Raw genomic sequence first — 19,477 nt, forward strand, 5'->3', positions numbered from 1 at the left:
GTGCTGTGGCTCAAGTGATAAAGCACTAACCTTGAGCTGAAGAGCTGAGGGACAGGACCCAGGCAAGACAAAAGAAAAAAGAATAGGGATATCTGTTTTGTTCTTCCCAGACTCCACCCCTATAAAGTTGTGTCTGCATCTTCCACAAAATAGTGCTTGCTCCTATTAGTTAGATCTCCACTTGGAGCCTATCACCTCAATGACTTTCAGTGGCCACAGCTGTTCTCCCAAGTGCTCATACTTCAAGCCCTGAGGCAGCACTTCCTGCAGCTTTCTTTTTTTCCTTTTTGCCACTCCTGGGGCTCGCACTCAGGGCCTGGGCACTGTCCCTTGAGCCTCTTCTGCTCAAGGCTTAGCACTCTACCACCTGAACGACAGCACCACTTCCTGCTCTTTCTGATTGTGCAGAATCAAACCCAGGACCTCAGGCATGCTGAGCAAGCACATTATACCACTAAGCCACATTCCCCAGCCCTCCCTTCCACTTTGCAATGTTTGTTTGCCCAGTCTGAGTGTCGGGTAGTACTTCCTGGCTCAAGGATCTCCTCCCTCCTTTCTGTCTCTGCAGGGGATGAATGATCGTTGACTTTGGAGCACCGTGGAGAAGCACCTCACACTCAGGAGGGCACTCACACTGGGTGCTGGCCCGGGGGGTCCTGTCCTGGGGCTGTCCACCAGCAGGGCTGCAGGGACCTTCCCTAATGGGATACACTGGGCTGGTGGTGGAGGTTTTAAGCAAAAATATGGAACGCTTCACGAATTTGCGTGTCATCCTTGCGCAGGGGCCATGCTAATCTTCTCTGTATCGTTCCAATTTTAGTATATGTGTTGCCGAAGCGAACACAGCACAAAGCTTGCGAATTTCTCTATTTAAAGACCTCGACATAGAAACACTTTACAGTTAGGTGGTCTTTCTCTCTCTCTGGCCATTCTGTGGGATCTTTTTTGGTAATTGCCCCCAAGAAAGAATGCCTTTTATTTTAGTATTTTACTTTGAGTATCTCATTAGGTTTAAAAAAATCTTCAGATATCGATCTAAGGAGAGGTCTGGAGCGCAGCCGCTTATGCCGCGAAGACTTGTGGGAAATCTCTATGCAAATGAGACGGGCCACACGCGGCTCCGCCCTCCTGCCTCGTAGAGCCTTGACTCCGGGAACGAGGGCGAGCCAGACCTCCGCGGGCGGCCACGGGTATCCCAGGGTGCTCCACTGGACGAGGACTTTCTGGCCTGGCGTGCTCGCTGGCGTCCCTGGCCCGTCGCGGACGCTGGTGAAGGCGAAGGCGGCGGCGGCCGTGGGCAGCGGCGAGGGCGGCAGAGGCCGGGACGCGCCTCAGACACCCGGCCGGCCGCCAGGGAGACGCGGGCAGTATGTCGGAACACGCTGCGCCCGCGGCCCCGGGGCCTGGGCCTAACGGCGGCGGCGGCGGCGGCGGTCCGGCCCCAGCGCGCGGCCCGCGCACCCCCAACCTGAACCCCAACCCCCTCATCAACGTGCGCGACCGGCTGTTCCACGCACTCTTCTTCAAGATGGCTGTCACCTACTCGCGGCTCTTCCCTCCCGCCTTCCGCCGCCTCTTCGAGTTCTTCGTGCTGCTCAAGGTGACGGGACCCCGATCACACCCCCCCCCCCCCACCCCGATCCTCTATCCCAGAGGCCTCATACCCTCTGACCCCGAGCGCCTAGAGCTGGAGTGCCACCCTGCCCATCTCCGCCTAGGAAGAATGCCAAGTGACAGGCTGTCACCGCGTCGTCGACCCTAGTCCCGGCCTCCTCCTTCCCGGGTCCCCCGTCTCCTTTAGCGGCCCTGACCTCCCCAGGGCCCTCCTCCTGCCCTTTGACCCCTGACTCTGCAGCCTGGGATCCTGAACCCCCACTCACCCTAGTCTGGCCTAGTACTCAGCCTATCCGCCATACCGGTTTTCCCTTCAGCCCTGGGAGCCGCCTTCTTGCCCTGGCTCTTGCCCTGACAGTGGCTCATTTTGGTGTTCCCCTTCCTGGAACCTTCCACCTGCCCACAACTCTTCCTGTGCTGAGCCTCTCAGGGCCTTGCTTGGGACAGGGGCTTCCTGCTAGGGTGAGCAGCAGCAGTTTCACAGCTGCTCAGGGAGCCTTGAGCCTTGCCTGGGTCTGATTAAACCTCCTATGGGGCTCTGCCTGCCTGTCCTGTCCATGCCCACTTCTTGTGTTCCTTGAGGCCTCAGGAAGGACAAGTGCCAGCCTCCAGGAAGTAGTTTGGCCTGGGAAACAGCTAGCTAGAAACCTGGGTTCTGGGTTTCTGACTCCCCCCAGAAAATGGAGAAATAGCAGGGGCAGTGTTGATATTGCTGAGCAAGCTCCTCCTTTTTCTTGTTCTTCTTTTCTTTCATTTTCTTTTTGTGTGTGTGCCAGAGTACTGAGTCTTGCACTCAGGGCTTGGGTGCTGTCCTTGAGTTTTATTCTGCTCATGGCAAGCACTCTACCACTTCCAGCTTTTTTTTTTTTGGTGGTTAATTGGAAGTGAGAGACTCACGGACTTTACTGTCCAGGCTGGGATCAAACTGTAATCCTCAGATCTCAGCCTCCTGAGTAGCTAAGATTATAGGTGTGAGCCACCGATGTACCATCACTTCTGGCCGTCACATCTGGCTTTTTGCTGGTTAATTGGAGTTAAGTGTCTCTCGGACCTTCCTGCCCAGGCTGGCTTCAAACCATGAGCCTCTGGTGCCTGGCTTTTTCTTCCTGCCTGCAGAAAGGGGTAAATGCCCTTGGACAGGGGAGGTAAGGGTGTGGGCTGAGCAGTTGGGTGGAAGCTGGCTGCTCTTTGGGGTTTGGTGTAAAGGAGCCGAAACCTGGCCCGTGGACAAAGCTGGGAGCCAGTCCTGGCCTCAATCAGAACTTCTAAGGAAGTCCCCCTGCATGTGCAGATAGCACAGTGCCCAGGTGTGAGGAGCTGGCCTTTCAGCAGGTGCTGCACCCTAAAACAGCAGGTTCTGCCTGCCTTCTTCCTCTCTGTAGCCCCTAGCACAGCTTGGTTCTTCCCTGTCCTGTTGAGAGGTGATGGTGGCTGAGGGGGCGGTTCTGTGACACTGAATCTGGAATCCTGTGTCAGGGTCCCTGATGCTCTGAACCTGTGGACAAAGGCTTGTGTGTGGAGTGGATTTTCCTCAGAGTGGTCTAGGTCTCTGAAGGGGCTCAGGTGCCTTTGAGCACCACTCAGTCACTGAGGTACCCGCCCATGCCAAACCTCCCTGAAGGTGTGCTTGGTGTGGTGGAGAACCACACTCTGGTCCCACTGCCTCCTGATGTAGAAGGGGCTGGCCTTTGGGGGATCCCTGCAGGCCTGGCTCTTGTCTTCCAGGCAGGTGCCACTCAGAGCAGTACAGCTTGTGTTGGGCCACTGGCATTGGTCACCCTGTGCTGCCAAGTAGGAGCCTCAAAGAAGGTAGAGCCCTTGGGATGCTTTCAGCCTCCCTGAGTCTCTTAGCTTAGAGATGCTGGGTGGTGGGATTGCTGGTAGAACTGAGGATTTGTTCATCAGGAAGTGTGCCATCACAGCTGGGGCTTTTTATTTCCTTTATTTGTGAAGCCCAGGCCGGAACAGCTGCTTTCTGAGGCTGTGCTGGGTTCCAGGAAGCTCTCTTTCTTCTCTGCTTCCTGCCCACCAGGCCGCCTGGCTGCTGCTCTGTGGACCTGAGTAGCCAAACCCTGTTTCCACACACTCTGAGCCTCGGGCTGCTGGGAAAGGTGGCTGCGTCCTGGCCCAGAGACTAGTAAGACAGAGACTGGTAAACCTGCAGTGCTGTCTTCTGGCAGCCAGTAAGCAGTGCTGGATGTGGCCAGGGCCCTGCTCTCTGGTGAGTCGGGATAGCAAGCAGTGTGCCCCTCTTGGGGATACCGAGGACCGAGGAGAGGACAGACTCCAGGCCCCTACTCTCTCTTGGGGGAGGAGGGGACTGTCACTATGGCCACTCCTGGGAGTCTCTGTGCTGTGCCCTTGGGAGGGAAGCAGCGGGGTGCTGAGTAGAAAAGACCTGGGTTTTTCCTGCAGACTCTAGCTGGGGCTGTGGGGGGCTACCTTCTCGGAGTAGAAAAGTGTGGTCTCTTGAGACTCGCAGAGATAGGCCAGTGGGCTTGGACCTGGTTCCTGGGGATCAGGGAGTGAGGCCAGGGGGCTTCCTGGAGGCGGTGGCAGGGGCAGGCAGCTCCTGCAGCCTCGTGTCTGCTAGTGCCTCGTCCTTGTCTCCCTGTGCTCTGGGATGCAGCACCCAGGGTGCATTGGGAAGGGTGGTGCCAGGAGTGAGGCTGAGCATGGGATGGGGAAGTGCAGGGGAGTGGCCACCAAAGTCGGAGAGCCAGGGTCCTGGTGGTCGGGCCCAGGGCAAGCTGGCTGGAAGTTTGGGGACAGCAGTGGGACACAGGGTTTGGTCTGGGTCACCAAAGCATGTGGAGTGGCAGAGGGCAGCGTTGGCCAGAGGACCCAGGGGAGAGTCTGGCTGGGTGTTACCTGCTCATTGCTCTGGAGTGGGGAAACTGGGGCCCAGACAGGAGCTGGTCTTGTTGGGTAGGTTAGTGAAGGAAACCATATGGGTGTCTTCTGGGCCTGACCAGCATGGGGCACCTGGTTTGAGAGTGTGACCATTGCTAGGGCAGCTGGAGGGGGACACCAAGGTAACAGCTGAGCCACAGCTCTAAGGGGCCTAGAGGCTATGTGACCAAGTCCACACATCCAGAGGCTGACCCCACTGTGGGGTCAGGGCCAGGCCTGTGGGAGGCAGTGTGGGGCAGGACGTGGGTCCCTCAGCATCACCTCGGATTCAGGTCTGCCCAGGCATGTTCATGGTGACGGTCAGCTGGAGGCCTGGTCTGCTGCCCTTGTGACCTCAGGTCTGCAACCCCTCTGCCCCAGTTCTTCCTCTGTGAGTTCGGGCAGTGGTGGCCGGGTATCCCTGAGAAGCAGGCAGCCCCTGGCTTGGGACATGCTGTGTCAGCACTATTGTGTGGTGCAGGCCTGCTGTCCAGTGCTGACCCCTAGCTTTTGGTGCTTTTGGTTGTGAGGGACAGAAGCTTTTACTTCCACTTGGCCCCAGAGGAGGAGCTTTGAATCTCTTGTGAGCCTTGTGCCAGCTTCTGCTGTGATCCAGGATGCCAGCAGGAGCTGAGACCTATGGCCTCTTTCTGCCATTTGCTGAGTCTTTGCTCACTTGAGGTTATAGCCATTGGGTCTGGCCAGAATACTCCGGAGGCGGGGGGGGGGGGGGGGTCTGGCTGCCTGTGGGCATGGAAGGGGTAGAGTTCTGGCAGTTGTGCTCATGACTCTGTGGCCACCAGCAGCTCATTCTTCCCTGAATACCGGGCCTCTGTCAGCAGAAAGGTTTTGTGCTCTAGCATCTCTGGTCTGGGTGGGCCTCTCTGGCTATAGTTTTAGAGTCCAGACACCTCTTCCCTGGGGAGTCTGGGAACTCTGGAAGTGCATTTGGCACGCATGTATATGGCATGGGAGACTGTGCTGGCACAACTGGTAAAACATCCAGCTCTTAGCAGAGTATCACACAGCTCCCTGGAGCCCCCTTTCCCCTAGGGTCCTCCACCTGTTCCATGCCAGAGCAGTCGTGACAGCCCTGCATGTCCCCAAATACCACCAGGGCCCCTGAGGCTGAAGGTGGCTGCTGTTCCACTGCATAGATGAGGAAGCTTCTTGGGCCTGTCCTGAGTGCCTGGGTCCTGCCCACAAGGGTCAGCTGTGTCCTTGGCCTGTGTCAGGCCTGGCAGGGGTGCAGAGGCTGCCTAGCCAGGAAAGGCTATTCTTAGCTGGTGAGATCAGGGGCTCTGAGGACAGAGGCAAACTGTGGTATATGTGTAGTCCAGAGCCCAGCTGGCCTCACCTGGGTGGCAGGCCTGGCAGGCAGCCTGGTGGACGCAGAACTGGTGGCCTGAGCCCAGCCCCACATCTTGGGTGGAGTCTCACCCACAAGACCCGACAGAGAGCCTGTCTTCTCCCTAAGAAATCATGGCCAGTCACCAGTATTCAGAGCCTAAGGCCTTTAACCAGGGGGCTCACTCTTACAATCCTAGTTATTCAAAAGATCTGAGATCAAATCATAGATCAGAGGGCCAAGAATTAAAGCTAAGCTCAGGCTGGAAAGTTGGTGAGATTCTTATCTCCAATTAACCAGAAGTGGAAAAACCAGAAGTAGAGGTGTGGCTCAAGTAGTAGAGTGCCAACCCAGACCCTGAGTTCAAGCTCCAGTACTTGCACACACCAAAAAAAAAGAGAGAGAGAGAGACAGAGAGAAACCCAAGACCCATGAGCCTTTCATGGGCTGTAGGCCCAACCAGGACTTGAGTTGCCGGGGACTCCCTTCTCCTGTCGCCTGCCAAGCAGGTCCACTCACTGCTGTTCTCCTCAGGCCCTGTTTGTGCTCTTCGTGCTGGCCTACATCCACATCGTCTTCTCCCGCTCACCCATCAACTGCCTGGAGCATGTGCGTGACAGGTGGCCCCGGGAGGGCATCCTTCGCGTGGAGGTGCGGCACAACTCGAGCCGCGCACCCGTCTTCCTGCAGTTCTGTGATGGCGGCCGCCAGAGCTTCTCGGGCCTGGCTGTGGAGCCAGGAGGCCTGGAGCTGGAGGAGGAGGAGGAGGAGCTGACCATGGAGATGTTTGGGAACAGCTCTGTTAAGGTGAGCTCTGAGCAGCGGGTGTAAAACTGAGTGAAGGAGACCCATGCCAGGAGAGGGGGCCACCCTTCAAAGGGCTTGGCAGCACGCTGTCTGCTTGGCCTTGATGGCCTTCAGTGAGGGGTTCCCTGCTGTTAGGTGGAGATGGGCCTGGTTCTGGGGTGGTGGAAGGCAGAAGTGGCAGAGGAGAAGACAAGGGCTGAGCCAAGAAATCTGCACCCACCTGAGGTGGCACGTGGTAGAGGGATGAGCATCTGTCATCCCTATGGTGGGGGTGGGGGCATCTCAGCCTCCATCCATGATGGAGAGACACTCATGCTCCAGCTATGGCGGGGGGAGGTGTTAGGGGGAGCATCTGACACTTGGCCCTGGGACCTGAGGCCTCTGCCCAAACTCTGCTTGAGTCCCCAGCTTCAGGGTTCAAACCCTTTCCTGGAACCACATACGGGGTAGGCTTGGGACTGGGGTAGAGTTCTGGGCCTTGACAGAAGTACAGGAAGTTTGAGCCTTGTTTGTGATAGTGGTCCCAGTCTGGGGGGGAGGGAGGGGAAGGATTCCAGGGGCTGCACCTGGAAGAGTTGGTCCTCAGGTCCCAGATGACCACACTGATGCCTTGGTTCCTGGTTGCCCACAGTTTGAGCTGGACATTGAGCCCAAGGTGTTCAAGCCACCAGGTGGAGCTGAGGCCTTGAATGACAGCCAGGAATTTCCCTTCCCTGAGACACCTGCCAAAGGTATACTCAGAGCTGTGGGCCGGTGGGGGTGGGGTGGGGGTGGGGCGCACGAGCCAGGGCTCACCGGCCTTGTCCCTACAGTGTGGCCCCAGGATGAGTACATCGTGGAGTACTCGCTGGAATATGGCTTTCTGCGGCTGTCACAGGCCACGCGCCAGCGCCTGAGTATCCCCGTCATGGTCGTCACGCTGGGTGAGTCCAACCCCGTGCCACAGGGTGTCATGCTGCCATGGGGTGGGACCGGGGCCCAAGGACCCCGCCCAGCCACAGGACACCTCCCGGGGCACCTTTTCCCCTGCTCTGCCAGCCCTGACTGCGCCCTCCCACAGATCCTACTCGAGACCAGTGCTTTGGGGACCGGTTCAGCCGCCTGCTGCTGGATGAGTTCCTGGGCTATGATGACATCCTCATGTCCAGCGTGAAGGGCCTGGCTGAGAATGAGGAGAACAAGGGTAGGGTGCAGGCTGGGGAGGTGGGTCCGGCCCAGGCAGGTAGGGAAAGGTGTGGGTCTAGGCCGTTCTCACTGCCTTCCCCACAGGCTTCCTGCGGAACGTGGTGTCTGGTGAGCACTACCGCTTTGTCAGCATGTGGATGGCCCGCACATCCTACCTGGCTGCCTTCGTGATCATGGTCATCTTCGTGAGTGTGAGGGGCCGGTGGGGTCCTGGGGAGGAGCTGGGGGTGGGGCCTTGGTAGGGGCGGGGCTCTGGGATGTCAACTCCCTGCAGCCCCTCACCCCTGCTCCTCCCTTGCAGACACTCAGCGTGTCCATGCTGCTCCGCTACTCCCACCACCAGATCTTCGTCTTCATCGGTGAGTCCCGGCCAGCCGCGGGGGGCGGGGCGGGCTCGCCCCCAGGCCCTCACGAGTGGCCCCCGCGCCCTGTGCCCGCAGTGGACCTGCTGCAGATGCTGGAGATGAACATGGCCATCGCCTTTCCCGCAGCACCTCTGCTGACTGTCATCCTGGCCCTCGTCGGTGAGGACTCTGCCCAGCACCCCCCACCCTCACCCCACCCCGCCTGCTCCAACCGTACTGCCTGTCCCCACAGGGATGGAGGCCATCATGTCTGAGTTCTTCAACGACACCACCACAGCCTTCTACATCATCCTCATCGTGTGGCTGGCTGACCAGTACGATGCCATCTGCTGCCACACCAACACCAGCAAGCGGCACTGGTTGCGGTGAGCTGGGCGGGGCGGGGCGGGGCGGTTGGAGGGCTGGGGACGAGGGGCAGTGTGGGTCCAGGCAGGTGAGTCTGCCAGTGCTCATGGCCCTGCCCTGCACAGGTTCTTCTACCTGTACCACTTCGCTTTCTACGCCTACCACTACCGCTTCAATGGGCAGTACAGTAGCCTGGCCCTGGTCACATCCTGGCTGTTCATCCAGGTGAGGCCTGGGTGGGTAGGAGGGTCTGGTGGTAGGTACACAGGGGAGACAGGCTGGTGAGGTGGCCAGGTCCCCAGGGCAGTGTGGGTCCTTGCTCTGGGCCTTGCTGCCCCCCTGGCACACTGCTGCTGCTGGGGGCACTGCCTCCTGTAAGCCAGCCCCACCCCGCAGGGCAGCGTGGACAGCGGGTGGGACCTCTCCTCATCTCTGGTATGGTGTCCCCCTCTCCTGGTCTGGGGCCTTCCTGGGCTCTGACCCGCCTCTTCACCCACAGCATTCCATGATCTACTTCTTCCACCACTACGAGCTGCCAGCCATCCTGCAGCAGATCCGCATCCAGGAGATGCTGCTACAGAGCCCACAGCTGGGTGCTGGGACGCCCACGGCGCTGCCCGACGACCTGAACAACAACTCTGGCACCCAAGCCACCACCCCTGACCCTGCAGGCCAGCCACTCGCCCTGGGCCCGGGCTCCACTGGAGTCGGCGGAGGGCCTGGGCCTGGAGCTGCAGCACCCAGCTCCCTGGGGGCTGTGGCAGCATCTGTGGCAGCAGCCACTGGAAGTGACCTGGGCTGGATGGCCGAGACAGCTGCCATCATCTCTGATGCCTCATTCCTGTCTGGCCTGAGTGCCTCACTATTGGAGCGACGGCCTGCGAGATCCCTGAGCCCCAGTGGGAGCCCACCCCACACCTCCCAGGACAGTGCTCCTCAGAGTGACTCATTGGCATCTGATGCAGCCCCAACGGAGGCTTCGGGGAGTGGACCCAGCCCTGCCACCCCAGGCTCAACAGATGCACCCTCCCAGGTCGGGTCCTGAGAAGCCCCTGAGCCACCTGTCCCTGCTTCTGCAGCTGGTGGGGCGGAGGAAGCCATCCCTGGGGGGCACCAGTGTCCTCTACCTCCTTCTTCCGGACCACCTGTCTGCTCAGGATGGTGGGGGGTTCATCCAGTTTGTGAGAGGTGGGGCCTGTCTTGCCAGATCAGATGTGGAGCCCACCAGGGCTTGACCTGCTAGTCAGCTGGGTTTGTGGTGGTCTGTGAAGGGGATGGAGTGGAGACTTGGAAGGTTCTGGAAGATCTGAGTGTACTGGCCCATGTGCAGTCCAGGGCAGCAGTAGGTCAAGGTGGGCAAGGCTACCACGCGGAGGAGCAGGCAGGGCGGGACGGGGCCTCGCACACCTTTGTGCTGTCCAGCCCTGCCTGGTGCTCCCTGCGCAGTGCCTTCTCCACGGCCACCCCTGTCCACGAGAGCGACCAGCCTGGGGTCCCCAAGAGAGAAGAGCTGCGGCTCAGGCACAGGGACACAGGTGCCAAGAGCAGTGGCCAGGGTCCAGCCCTGCTCGCATGGGAGTGGGCCGGGTCAGGCTGCTCATTCCATTCTATTTAATTGCGGTGTACGAAGTTGTTTGTATATAGAATAAACTGTCTGTGGACAGGGTGCGGTCTGCATGTTCGGGGGACCCGGCCCTCCCAGCCCACCCTGCCTGGACAGCTGGCAGGTGGGTGGCAGATGTGGCTCCGTCACTGCTGGTCCTCGTCGTCGTCATCCGGGCTGCCTGTTGCCTGCAGCAAGCGCAGGGGCCGGTGGCGCGCGCCGCTGCCGCTCCCGAGCTGGGCCCGCAGCTCCCCGCGCCTCAGCAGGGCTTGGCGGAGGCGCTCCTTCACCTCCTCGATGTGCCGCGCCAGCGCCTCCAGCTCGGCCGAGCGCGGGGCCGCCGGCCTCCCGTTGGAGCACAGCCACACGGGGCCCCCTGGTGGCAGGGGCTCCACACAGGCCTCTGCGTTCCTGGCGTCAGCTTCACCCGCCTCCGAGTCCTGGGCCGCAGCCGCCCCTGGCTCCAGCAGGAAGCGCACTCGGCGCTCTTTGCTCACAGCCCTGCGCACACGTTTCCAGCGCCCGGGGCCCTCGGGGTCCAGCCGCGGCTCCTCGGCTCCACTAGGGACAGGAATGGGGCTAAGCAACACCCCACCGGCCACGTCCACCTTGGCCACAGTGGCCTGCAGGGAGGCCTGGAGCCGGGACCCCACCAAGGGTTGTTGGTCCCTCCCACAGGTGGCCCGTCCTTACCTGGGCTCTGGCTCCAGCCTTTCCTGTGGCCCCTCTGGTGGCCCAGTGTTGAGCGCCCGGTGGATTTTCTGAGACCCACACAGTCCCCATTAGTGGTGTGCTGGGCTAGGGGCCCACCGCTCCTGGCAGGCCTGCAGCCCGCCCTGCCCCTGTGCAGCCCACAGCCCACCTCACCTGGCTGGTGTGCAGCCAGTACTGCAGCCTGTTGCCACGGCGGATGCGGGGCAGTGCCAGGCGGTAGAAGACATGCTCACCCAAAGAGCTAAGCAGGGCACTGCCCAGGCCCAGGCAGAGCAGCACGAAGAGCCCCGAGAAGTGGTAGATGCCCATTTGGAGGGTCTGGAATAGAACACAAGCAGGGAATCCCACATGATCACATGACAAAGACCCCTGCATGGAGAGGGTGGGGTCCGGACCAGAGGAGGGCTGGGGCCTGTGGAGCCAGGATGAAATGGGGACGTGGGAGCTGGGGTTTTGTAGGACAAAAACAAGTGCGCAAGAATGATCGGGGGGTCTGGCACCTCAGGCAGCCTCCGGGGCCCCTAGGCCTACCCTCCACCTCTGTGCCTGAAGCCCTTCCTCACCTCGGTCACGGCGAAGGCCCGCTTTCCACAAGGCACCATCTTGTACCACTTGTCGTGGAGCAGGTCGATGAAGCCAGAAGATTTGTAGCGGCTGATGAACTCAGACAGGTTGGAAGTAAGGGGTGAGTTCTGGGGCAGTCCAATGCCGTAGCCTGGGGAACCCAGGCAGGTGGAACACAACCCCAGGAGAGCTGTACCCCCACATGGGGCACCTCAGCCCTGCCCCCACAAGCCCCCTGGCTCCCCACCATTCGGCCCCCCTCACCCTCAATGGCGAAAGGCTTGCCCACTGTCAGCAATTTACAGTCCGCGTCGATGGACACCTCGTAGTCCAGCAGTGACTTGTCCATGATGAAGGCATTGAGTTTGGGGGGGTCGCTCCTGGGGGGAGGCAGGGTCAGTGGGGTAGGATCGGCAGCTCGACCTCCCACACCCTGCCCCCGGGCCGGGTCTCACGTGAGCATGGCCACGCCATCGGGCGTGGTGGGTGCACTGTGGCGCCGCATGTGTGCGTACATCTCCGGGAAGCTCGCCTTGATGTAGGCCTCCGCACTGCTCTCCCACACCGTCCCGAAGCGGAAGCCCTGGGACGGGTGGTGCAGCTGTGGGGAGTGGGCGGAGATCAGCAGTGCCCACCATCCTGGGAACCCCTCCCCAGCCCAGGTGCCCATCAAGACCCTGGCCCTGCCCAGGGGTCCCTGGGGGCAAGGTCACTTGGTTGAGACCTTCGGTTTACAAAGCCTGCGCATCCATCTACATGGGGAGGAAATGTCACCTTCAACTTGCCTCCTCAGTGGCTTCTCTTGGGGTCCTAAGGGACCCCCAAACCCCACACCACTCTCTTCTGTCCCCTTCACATTCACCCGCCCCTCAGATTCCCATTCTACCCCACCCCACCCCCACAGCCAGTCCACCTGTATACCAGGAACAAACCGCCTACTGTAGACCTGCCCAAACTCACCAGGGCCAGGCCTGCTCTTCAGCATCCACGCAATCACTCTCCCTCCAACCTCCCCCTTCCCCCCCATCCTTCCAATCACTCTCCCTCCAACCTCCCCCCCCATCCTTCCAATCACCCTCCCTCCAACCTCCCCCTCCCCCCATCCTTCCAATCACCCTCCCTCCAACCTCCCCCTCCCCCCCATCCTTCCAATCACCCTCCCTCCAACCTCCCACCCACCCCACCCCCGATCCTCCCATTTTGCACCCAGGATCTAACCCTGGACCAGCCCACTCTTCCCCAATCCTGCTTTTTTTCTTTTCAAGCCCTAGTACTGAGTGCTGTCCCTAAGCTCTTTTACTCAAGGCTAGTGTTGTACCAATTGAGCCAGGGCCCCACTTTCAGCTTTTTTATATGTGGTTAATTAGAGCCAGGGCCGGCTTCAACGCTTGATCTTCAGATCTCAGCCTCTGAGTAGCTAGGATTACAGGTGTGAACCATCAGTGCCAGGCTTCCAATCTTCCTTCTTTCCTTCCTTCCTTTTTTTGTCAGTCCTGGGGCTTGAACTCTGGGCTTGGGCGCTGTCCCTGCCCTCTTCAGCTCAAGGCGAGTGCCCTACCGCTTCAGCCATAGCGCCACTTCCAGTTTTCTAGTGGTTAATTGGAGATCAGAGTCTAATGGACTTTCCTGCCTGAGCTGGTCTTGAACCTCGATCCTCAGATCTCAGCCTCCTGAGTAGCTACGATTACAGGCGTGAGCCACCAGCACCTGGCCTTTCTTTCTCTTTTGTTCTTTCTACTAGTATTGGGGCTTCAACTTGAGGCCTCACTCTCTAGCTTGACTTTTTCAAAGATGGCACTCTACCACTTGAGCCATACTTCCCTTTCTGGCTGCTGCTGCTGTTGGTGGATGGCTATGCCCTGTGTTCGCCATTCCCTGACCACACTTTGGTACAGCTCAACTCTGGGCATCCTCAATCCCATGCTGACCACCTACCTTGGGGTCATGGATTCCTGACAGCTCCTCAAAGGTCTTGTCCCCCACCATGACAGCCGCCAGATTGGCTGTGTAGCTCGACAGGACCAGCAGGCAGAAGATGGCCCAGAGGTTCATGAGGAAGCGCCCAGTAGGACATTTGGGCGTCTTGCTGGAGACTGTACGCCCGAAAAGGATGGCATAGCAGAGGTTGAGAGCCGAGGAGTAAGAAAACACAGTGTCCCGGTTACGGCCACGTGGCGTGAGGCCATAGGGACTGCGCCACTCGTACAGGGTGAGGAAAAGCGCGGTCAGGTGCAGGGCGGCGAAGACGCCCACCCACATAGACCAGTGCAGAGGCCACATGAAGGCCCCAATGGGTGAGGCGGTGTCGCGCGTGCGCACCATGATGCCCAGGCTGGTAGAGAAGAAGGGGCTGGTGAAGTCCACCACCTGAGAACGGGCTGAGTTGATGCTGAAGCTAGTGACCGCCATGTGGGCCCTGCCAGCCAGCAGATCACCCACCAGGCCGGTCCAGCGGCCATCACGCAGGGCCCCGTACTTGCCATCGCCCACAATGTACAGCTCAAAGTCAAAGGGCGTGTCCTCAGCCAGACGCTCCAGCAGGTCAATGCAGTAACCATAGCAACATTTACGCAGGGCCCAGGGCACAGAGCCATTGGCCAGTGCAGCAAACAGTGCGTCTAGTGTGGCTGAGTCATTGGTGCTAGGGTCCAGGCACAGCTGTCCCGCTGGGCACTGCCCGTCCTCATCCGGCTCGCGCACGAACACAAAGGGATGTTCCACTAGTGTCACCACACGAAGTTTTGGCCGAGTCTGGGCCCCGGGTGGGGATAGGGGGCAGACACCGGCAGTGCCTGGTTCCAAGATCAGCTGCCCATCCCGCCAGCTGCCCACCGTAGCCCAGGCTGGGTCACCCCGCGGGTCTCTGCGCAGGCTCCACACCTTGAAGCTTCGGGTTATATGCACTTGGGATGAACTTGTCACCCACACGGGCCCCGTACGGCCCTGGAAGGAGGTGTTGGCCAAGAACCTGGGGGTGAGGGGTGTGAAGAGAGGCTGGAGCACACACGTAGGCCCACTGGGGTTCCTGGACTAAACAGTGAGGTCCACTTTTCCCAACCTGACCTGATTCCTTCCTAGCGGACGCACCTGTCCTCCTGAATACCTGGCCTGCAGCCAACTTAACCACCCAGGTGCCAAAGACCTAGAGCTGATTATTACTGGGAAATTGTTTGCCCCAAAATGCCGCTTCATTTTCAAGGATGGAGACAGCTATACAGCAAATTGTGTGTGTGTGTGTGTGTTTGCATGCACATGTGTGCATTGGGGCTTGAACTTACGGTCTGAGTGCTGTTCCTAAACTTTTTTGCTCAAGGCTAGCACTCTACCACTTGAGCCACAGTGCCACTTCTGGCTTTGGAGCTGAGTCTCACAGACTTTCCTGCCCAGGCTGGCTTTGAACTGGGATCCTCAGATCTCAGCCTCCTGAGTAGCTAGGATCACAGGTATGAACCATCCAGTGTCCAGTGGAGCTGCCATTTTAATACAAAGGGGCCGGGCTGGGAATGTGGCTTAGAGGTAGAGTGCTTGCGTAGCATGCATGAAGTCTTGGGTTCCATTCCTGAGTACCACATATACAGAAAAGGCCAAAAGTGGTGCTGTTGCTTATGTGGTACAGTGCTAGCCTTGAGCAAGTTCAGGGACAGTTTTCAGGCCCTGAGGAGTTCAAGCCCTAGGAATGGAAAAAAAAAATACAAAGGGGTCAACATAGCTTCGTGAGAAGGTAACCCTGATGAGGAAATAGACTGAGGAAAATGTCTGGCATGAGTCACTGGTGCTGCCTGTTTGTTGGATTTTTTTATTTTTTAGTCCTAGGGCTTGAACTCAGGGCCTGAGCACTGTCCCTGAGCTTTTGTGCTCAAGGCTAGTGTTCTACTACTTTGAGCCACAGTGCCACTTCCGGTTTGGAGGTAGTTAATTGGAGATAAGAATCTTATGGACAGGGCTGGGAAGGTGGCTCAGTGGTAGAGTGCTTGCCTTGCATGCATGAGGCCCTAGGTTCGATTCCTCAGCACCACATAAGCAAAAAAAGCTGTAAGTGGTGCTGTGGCTCAAGTAGTAGGGCGCTAGCCTTGAGCTAAAGAGCTGAGGGAGTGCTCAGGCCCCATGACCGACAAAAAAAAAAAGAATTTTATAGACTTTCCTGCCTGGGCTGGCTTTGAAAAGCAATACTCCTCCTGAGTAGCTAGGATTACAGGTGTGAGTGATCCAGCTCCCAGCTTGTTGGATTTTTTTTTTTTTTGGTCGGTTGTGGGGCTTGAACTCTGGGCCTGGGCATTGTCCCTGAGCTCTTCAGCTCAAGGCTAGCGCTCTACCACTTGAGCCACAGTGCCACTTCTGGTTTTCTGGGGGTTCATTGGAGATAAGAGTCTCATGGACTTTCCCACTCTGGCTGACTCAGAACTGTGATCCTCAGATCTCAGCCTCCTGAGTAGCTAAGATTACAGGCGTGAGCCACCAGCGCCTGGCAACTTGCTGGATTTTTGAGACAGGGCCACATTGATTAGCCATCTGCCTTCTGCCTAGGCCTTCTATCTACTGAGATCATGGCAGGGCCACCACACTTGGCAGATGGGTACTTGAGGGCCCGGATCCCCTCCCCTAAGCTCCCCACTCACCGTGCCAAGAAGCTCCCTGGAGACTCTGGTCCCGCCCGTGGCAGCTCCTCACAGTTGACTGTGGTCGGGAGCAGGGCTCGCTCGGGCTGCACGTGGGCTGCACTGCTCAGTGCCTGGGTCATGAGCTCCAGGGCATCATGAATGGCATCTTCCAGTGGGGGTCGGGTCACCTCACCCAATGCCAGCACACCAGGAGGTAAACCAGTGGTGGGCAGCGCCTCAGCAGGCAGCGGGGTACCCAGCAACCAGCGGGGCCCTGGTGGTGCGGCCTCAAGCACCCGGCCGATACGGGCAGTGTCACAGCCGAGGAGGACAGCTGCGGAGACTGGGGCTTCCTCTCCTGCCAGTGTCCCCAGCGGGGCCAGGCGAGTGTGCAGTGCTGTGTCTTCAGTGTCTGGCCTGCTCAAGTCCAGCACAAGCTTTGGGGCCTGGCCTGCCCGACTTGTCCACAGGGCCACCAAACTACTAGGGTCCCGGACACGGCAGTGGATGAGGCCGATATTCTCCCAGGCATGCGCATGCAGCAAGGACACCAGCACATCCAGCAGCGTCTCCAGGGGGCTGGCCCAGTCCAGTTGCAGGTGAAACGGGGTCTGGGAAGGGGTGGCTATAAATTAGGGTGGGTGGTCTCCACGTCCCACGATCCCCATTCTATCCCATCATAGATGTCCAATAAATAGATGTCATCTCAAAAGCCCTGCCTTCTCCCAGTCCAACCTTGCTCTCAACCCTCCTTGTTACTAGCACAAAGTTCAACCTCCTTAGCTTGACACTCAAGTTTTGGCTCTGCCCACTGTGACAGTGCCCCACTTTGGAGATTTGGGAGGGGGGGTTGTTCTCCCAGCCAGAATACTCTTCTGTCACTAGACATTCTGCGAAACCCAGTTCTATTGCCCCTCCTCTCTGCAGACTTCGCCATCCATCTAGGCAAACCCTGGGCTTCCTTTATGAACTCCCTTGCCCCTTGGGTACCCACCTCCATCTCATTCCTGACCTCATCCCCTCCCCCCCTGCCTGAAGTCCCCTCAAAGATCAAGAACCATGGCTCCCTGTGGACTGTCCAGTTGTAATACCCAAGCTCAGAGCTAATTGGATCACTCCCCACTAGGATCCCCTTCTCACACATTACTGTGCTCCTTAGGCCAGCACAGACTGGCTACCCCTCTGTACCCAGGGCTTGTGTAGTGTTTTGGGGACTTGTTCCCAGGTGCATGGAGGCATAACAGCCTTACCAGACATCTAAGGTAGATGGCACTTGGTCTGGGTGTGACCAGAGTGTTTGGTCACAGACAGGGGATACAGCTTGAATCCCCGAGGGCCAGGCCGGTCTCAGAGGCCCTAAAAAGGCCAAGACCAGGACACCAAAGACCCATGGGTGCAGTTCCCAAACATTACAGCAGAGGGCACCACAGGCCTGGGTTTGTGTCTGCACCTTTCATTAGGCCCAGGAAGGTTAGGAGGATGGGGAGGGCGCGCCTTTGGGCCCAGAGTTCCCTCAAGTTGGGTTTGGAAGGAGGGAGGCAGTAGGGTCTTTAACCCTGGCCCTCCCTGCTTCCATGGGTCCCCCTTCACCAGGCCCCAGGCCTGAGCTGAGTTTTCCTCTTTGCTGGCTCTAGGAGGGAGGAGATCTTTCTCTAAAGATCCCTGGAAATCTGCCCCATCTTCTCTGCTCCCCTTACTTCATTTGTTCCCGGAATCTGAACAGAGCTGACATTAAGAAGAAAGAATTTGGGAGGCCCATCAAGGATGGGACGTGAATAATAGCGGCTGCCTGGGGACCGGGGCTCTGGAAGGGGTGGCGGGAAGAGCCATGCTTCACTTTGAGGGTCCCCAGAAGAAAGGAGAGAATGCTGCCAGGAAAGAGGTCTTGGGGGCACCCCCACCGAACGGCTGCGCACCCAACCACAGGTGATAGCAAGAACTCGGGGCTGCGGGGGGAGAAAGGGGGTCCGTCCAAGGAGGAGGAGAGACAGGAGGTCTCTGCAACATGTCTTACGGACTGGGGTCCGGAAAAGACCTGTGCGCCCCCAGAGAAGGCCCGCGTCCAGGCTTCAGAGGCATCCAGGCCCTGCGCCCCGGGGCTCCAGCCTCCCAGCCAACAACCTCCCTGCGCCCCGGGGCAGCCCCCGGTCATCCCGCTCCTGGGTTCCCCGTTCCCGGTGCCCTGGGGACATCCGGCTTCCGGGAGTCCGGGCTCCCCCAAATCCCCACCCCGCAGCCTTCGCGCGCCTCCCGCCCCGGACCCCGGACCCCGGACCCCGGTCCCCGATCGCCGCGCGAGCGCGCGCGCGTGCGGCGCGTCCTGGCGTACCGGGGCGCCGAGGGGTGCGCGCGCCTCCCGCCGCAGCACGCTGAGCACCGGCGTCTCGGTGGCGGCCGCCAGGAACTGCAGCTGCCGCAGCTCGGGCCGCGCCTCCGGGAACGCCAGCAGGGCCGCCACGCCCGGCGCCGCCAGCATTTGGCACAAGCCGCGGGCGAGCGAGGCAGGGTCCCGGGCCGGGGGCGCGGTGACCACCAGCTCCACACTGAGGTTGTGCGGCAGCGGCGGTGCCAGGCTGGCCCGGGCGAGGGCGGCGCGGACGCGGGCGCGGGCGGCGGGCGCGCGGGGCAGGAGGGCGCCCAGGCGCACGGAGCCCCCCAGGCGGGCCAGGGCGCCGCACGGCTGCGGGTGGCCGCGGGCTGCTCCCCAGCCCAGCGCCACCGCCAGCGCCAGCCCGAGCCACAGCACCCGCACAAACTCCATCACAAAGTTGCGCTCGGTGACCGCGGCGCGAAGAGGGACCGCCAGCCGTCCGCGATCCTCGGGTCCCCCGGGTGCCCGGTCCCCTCCGGGCAGCGCTCGGCACCTCCTTCTTGCCCGGACCCCGCCGAGCCGCGCTTCCGCCGCCTGCGGGTCCCCAGCAGCCACTAGGGAGGAGAGGAATCACTGCCAGACCTGCTGGTGCCCTGCATGGGCAGGGCTGGGCACCCGCGCCCTGCTGCCAGCCTACCCATCCTGTAAATCTGCGGACGAGAAGGCAGGGAAGGCTCTAGGCAAGAATCCAGGGCTCTAACTGTTACTCCAACAACTAGCCCCTTTTCTCCAGGATCCTGGGGTGCCCTCCCACCCACCCTAGGGAATGTTGCCCATTGCTCAGACAGGGAAACTGAGGCCCAAACGTGCCCCTGCTTCTAGAGAGCACTTGACCCAGTCTCCACCTACATCTGAGTTTTTGTTCTGGTGCCTATCCTGGGGCTTGAACTCAGGGCCTAGACTCTGTCCCTGAGCTTTTGCTCAAGGCTAGCACTCTATCACTTGAGCCACAGCTCCACTTCTGGCTTTTCCTGAGTAGTTTATTGGAGATAAAAGTTTCACAGGCTGCCAGTGGCCCACTCCTGTAATCCTAGTAACTCAGGAGGCTGAGATCTGAGGATCTCGGTTCAA

General features: G+C 59.6%; 2 protein-coding genes and 1 non-coding gene across 4 annotated transcripts; 1 reads left to right on the plus strand and 2 right to left on the minus strand.

The window, feature by feature from the left end:
- Window positions 1-737: 737 nt before the first annotated feature.
- On the minus strand, window positions 738-844 carry LOC122122894. Its single transcript, XR_006150211.1, has one exon. It is a non-coding gene; the product is annotated as a U6 spliceosomal RNA (small nuclear RNA).
- A 327-nt stretch (window positions 845-1,171) lies between these two features.
- On the plus strand, window positions 1,172-10,222 carry Tmem259 (transmembrane protein 259). 2 transcript variants are annotated; one of them, XM_042697170.1, is made up of 11 exons: window positions 1,174-1,600; window positions 6,389-6,661; window positions 7,293-7,392; window positions 7,474-7,584; window positions 7,722-7,844; window positions 7,931-8,031; window positions 8,148-8,205; window positions 8,287-8,370; window positions 8,444-8,576; window positions 8,682-8,781; window positions 9,056-10,222. In XM_042697170.1, the coding sequence occupies exons 1-11, from the start codon at window positions 1,370-1,372 to the stop codon at window positions 9,599-9,601; spliced, it is 1,860 nt and encodes a 619-aa protein (XP_042553104.1). In that variant the 5' UTR covers window positions 1,174-1,369; the 3' UTR covers window positions 9,602-10,222. The 2 variants fall into 2 exon arrangements, with proteins under 2 accessions (XP_042553103.1, XP_042553104.1); XM_042697169.1 differs by having other exon boundaries at window positions 1,172-1,600; window positions 8,148-8,370.
- Window positions 10,223-10,305: 83 nt separating this feature from the next.
- On the minus strand, window positions 10,306-18,796 carry Grin3b (glutamate ionotropic receptor NMDA type subunit 3B). Its single transcript, XM_042697014.1, has 9 exons — window positions 18,365-18,796; window positions 16,054-16,646; window positions 13,373-14,405; window positions 11,893-12,038; window positions 11,702-11,817; window positions 11,437-11,588; window positions 11,027-11,191; window positions 10,853-10,920; window positions 10,306-10,720 (listed from the first exon to the last, which is right to left on the minus strand). The coding sequence occupies exons 1-9, from the start codon at window positions 18,794-18,796 to the stop codon at window positions 10,306-10,308; spliced, it is 3,120 nt and encodes a 1,039-aa protein (XP_042552948.1).
- Window positions 18,797-19,477: the final 681 nt, after the last annotated feature.

The sequence above is a fragment of the Dipodomys spectabilis genome, unplaced genomic scaffold (genome assembly GCF_019054845.1).
Source record: "Dipodomys spectabilis isolate Male_0828 unplaced genomic scaffold, ASM1905484v1 ptg000215l, whole genome shotgun sequence".
NCBI lineage: Eukaryota > Metazoa > Chordata > Mammalia > Rodentia > Heteromyidae > Dipodomys > Dipodomys spectabilis.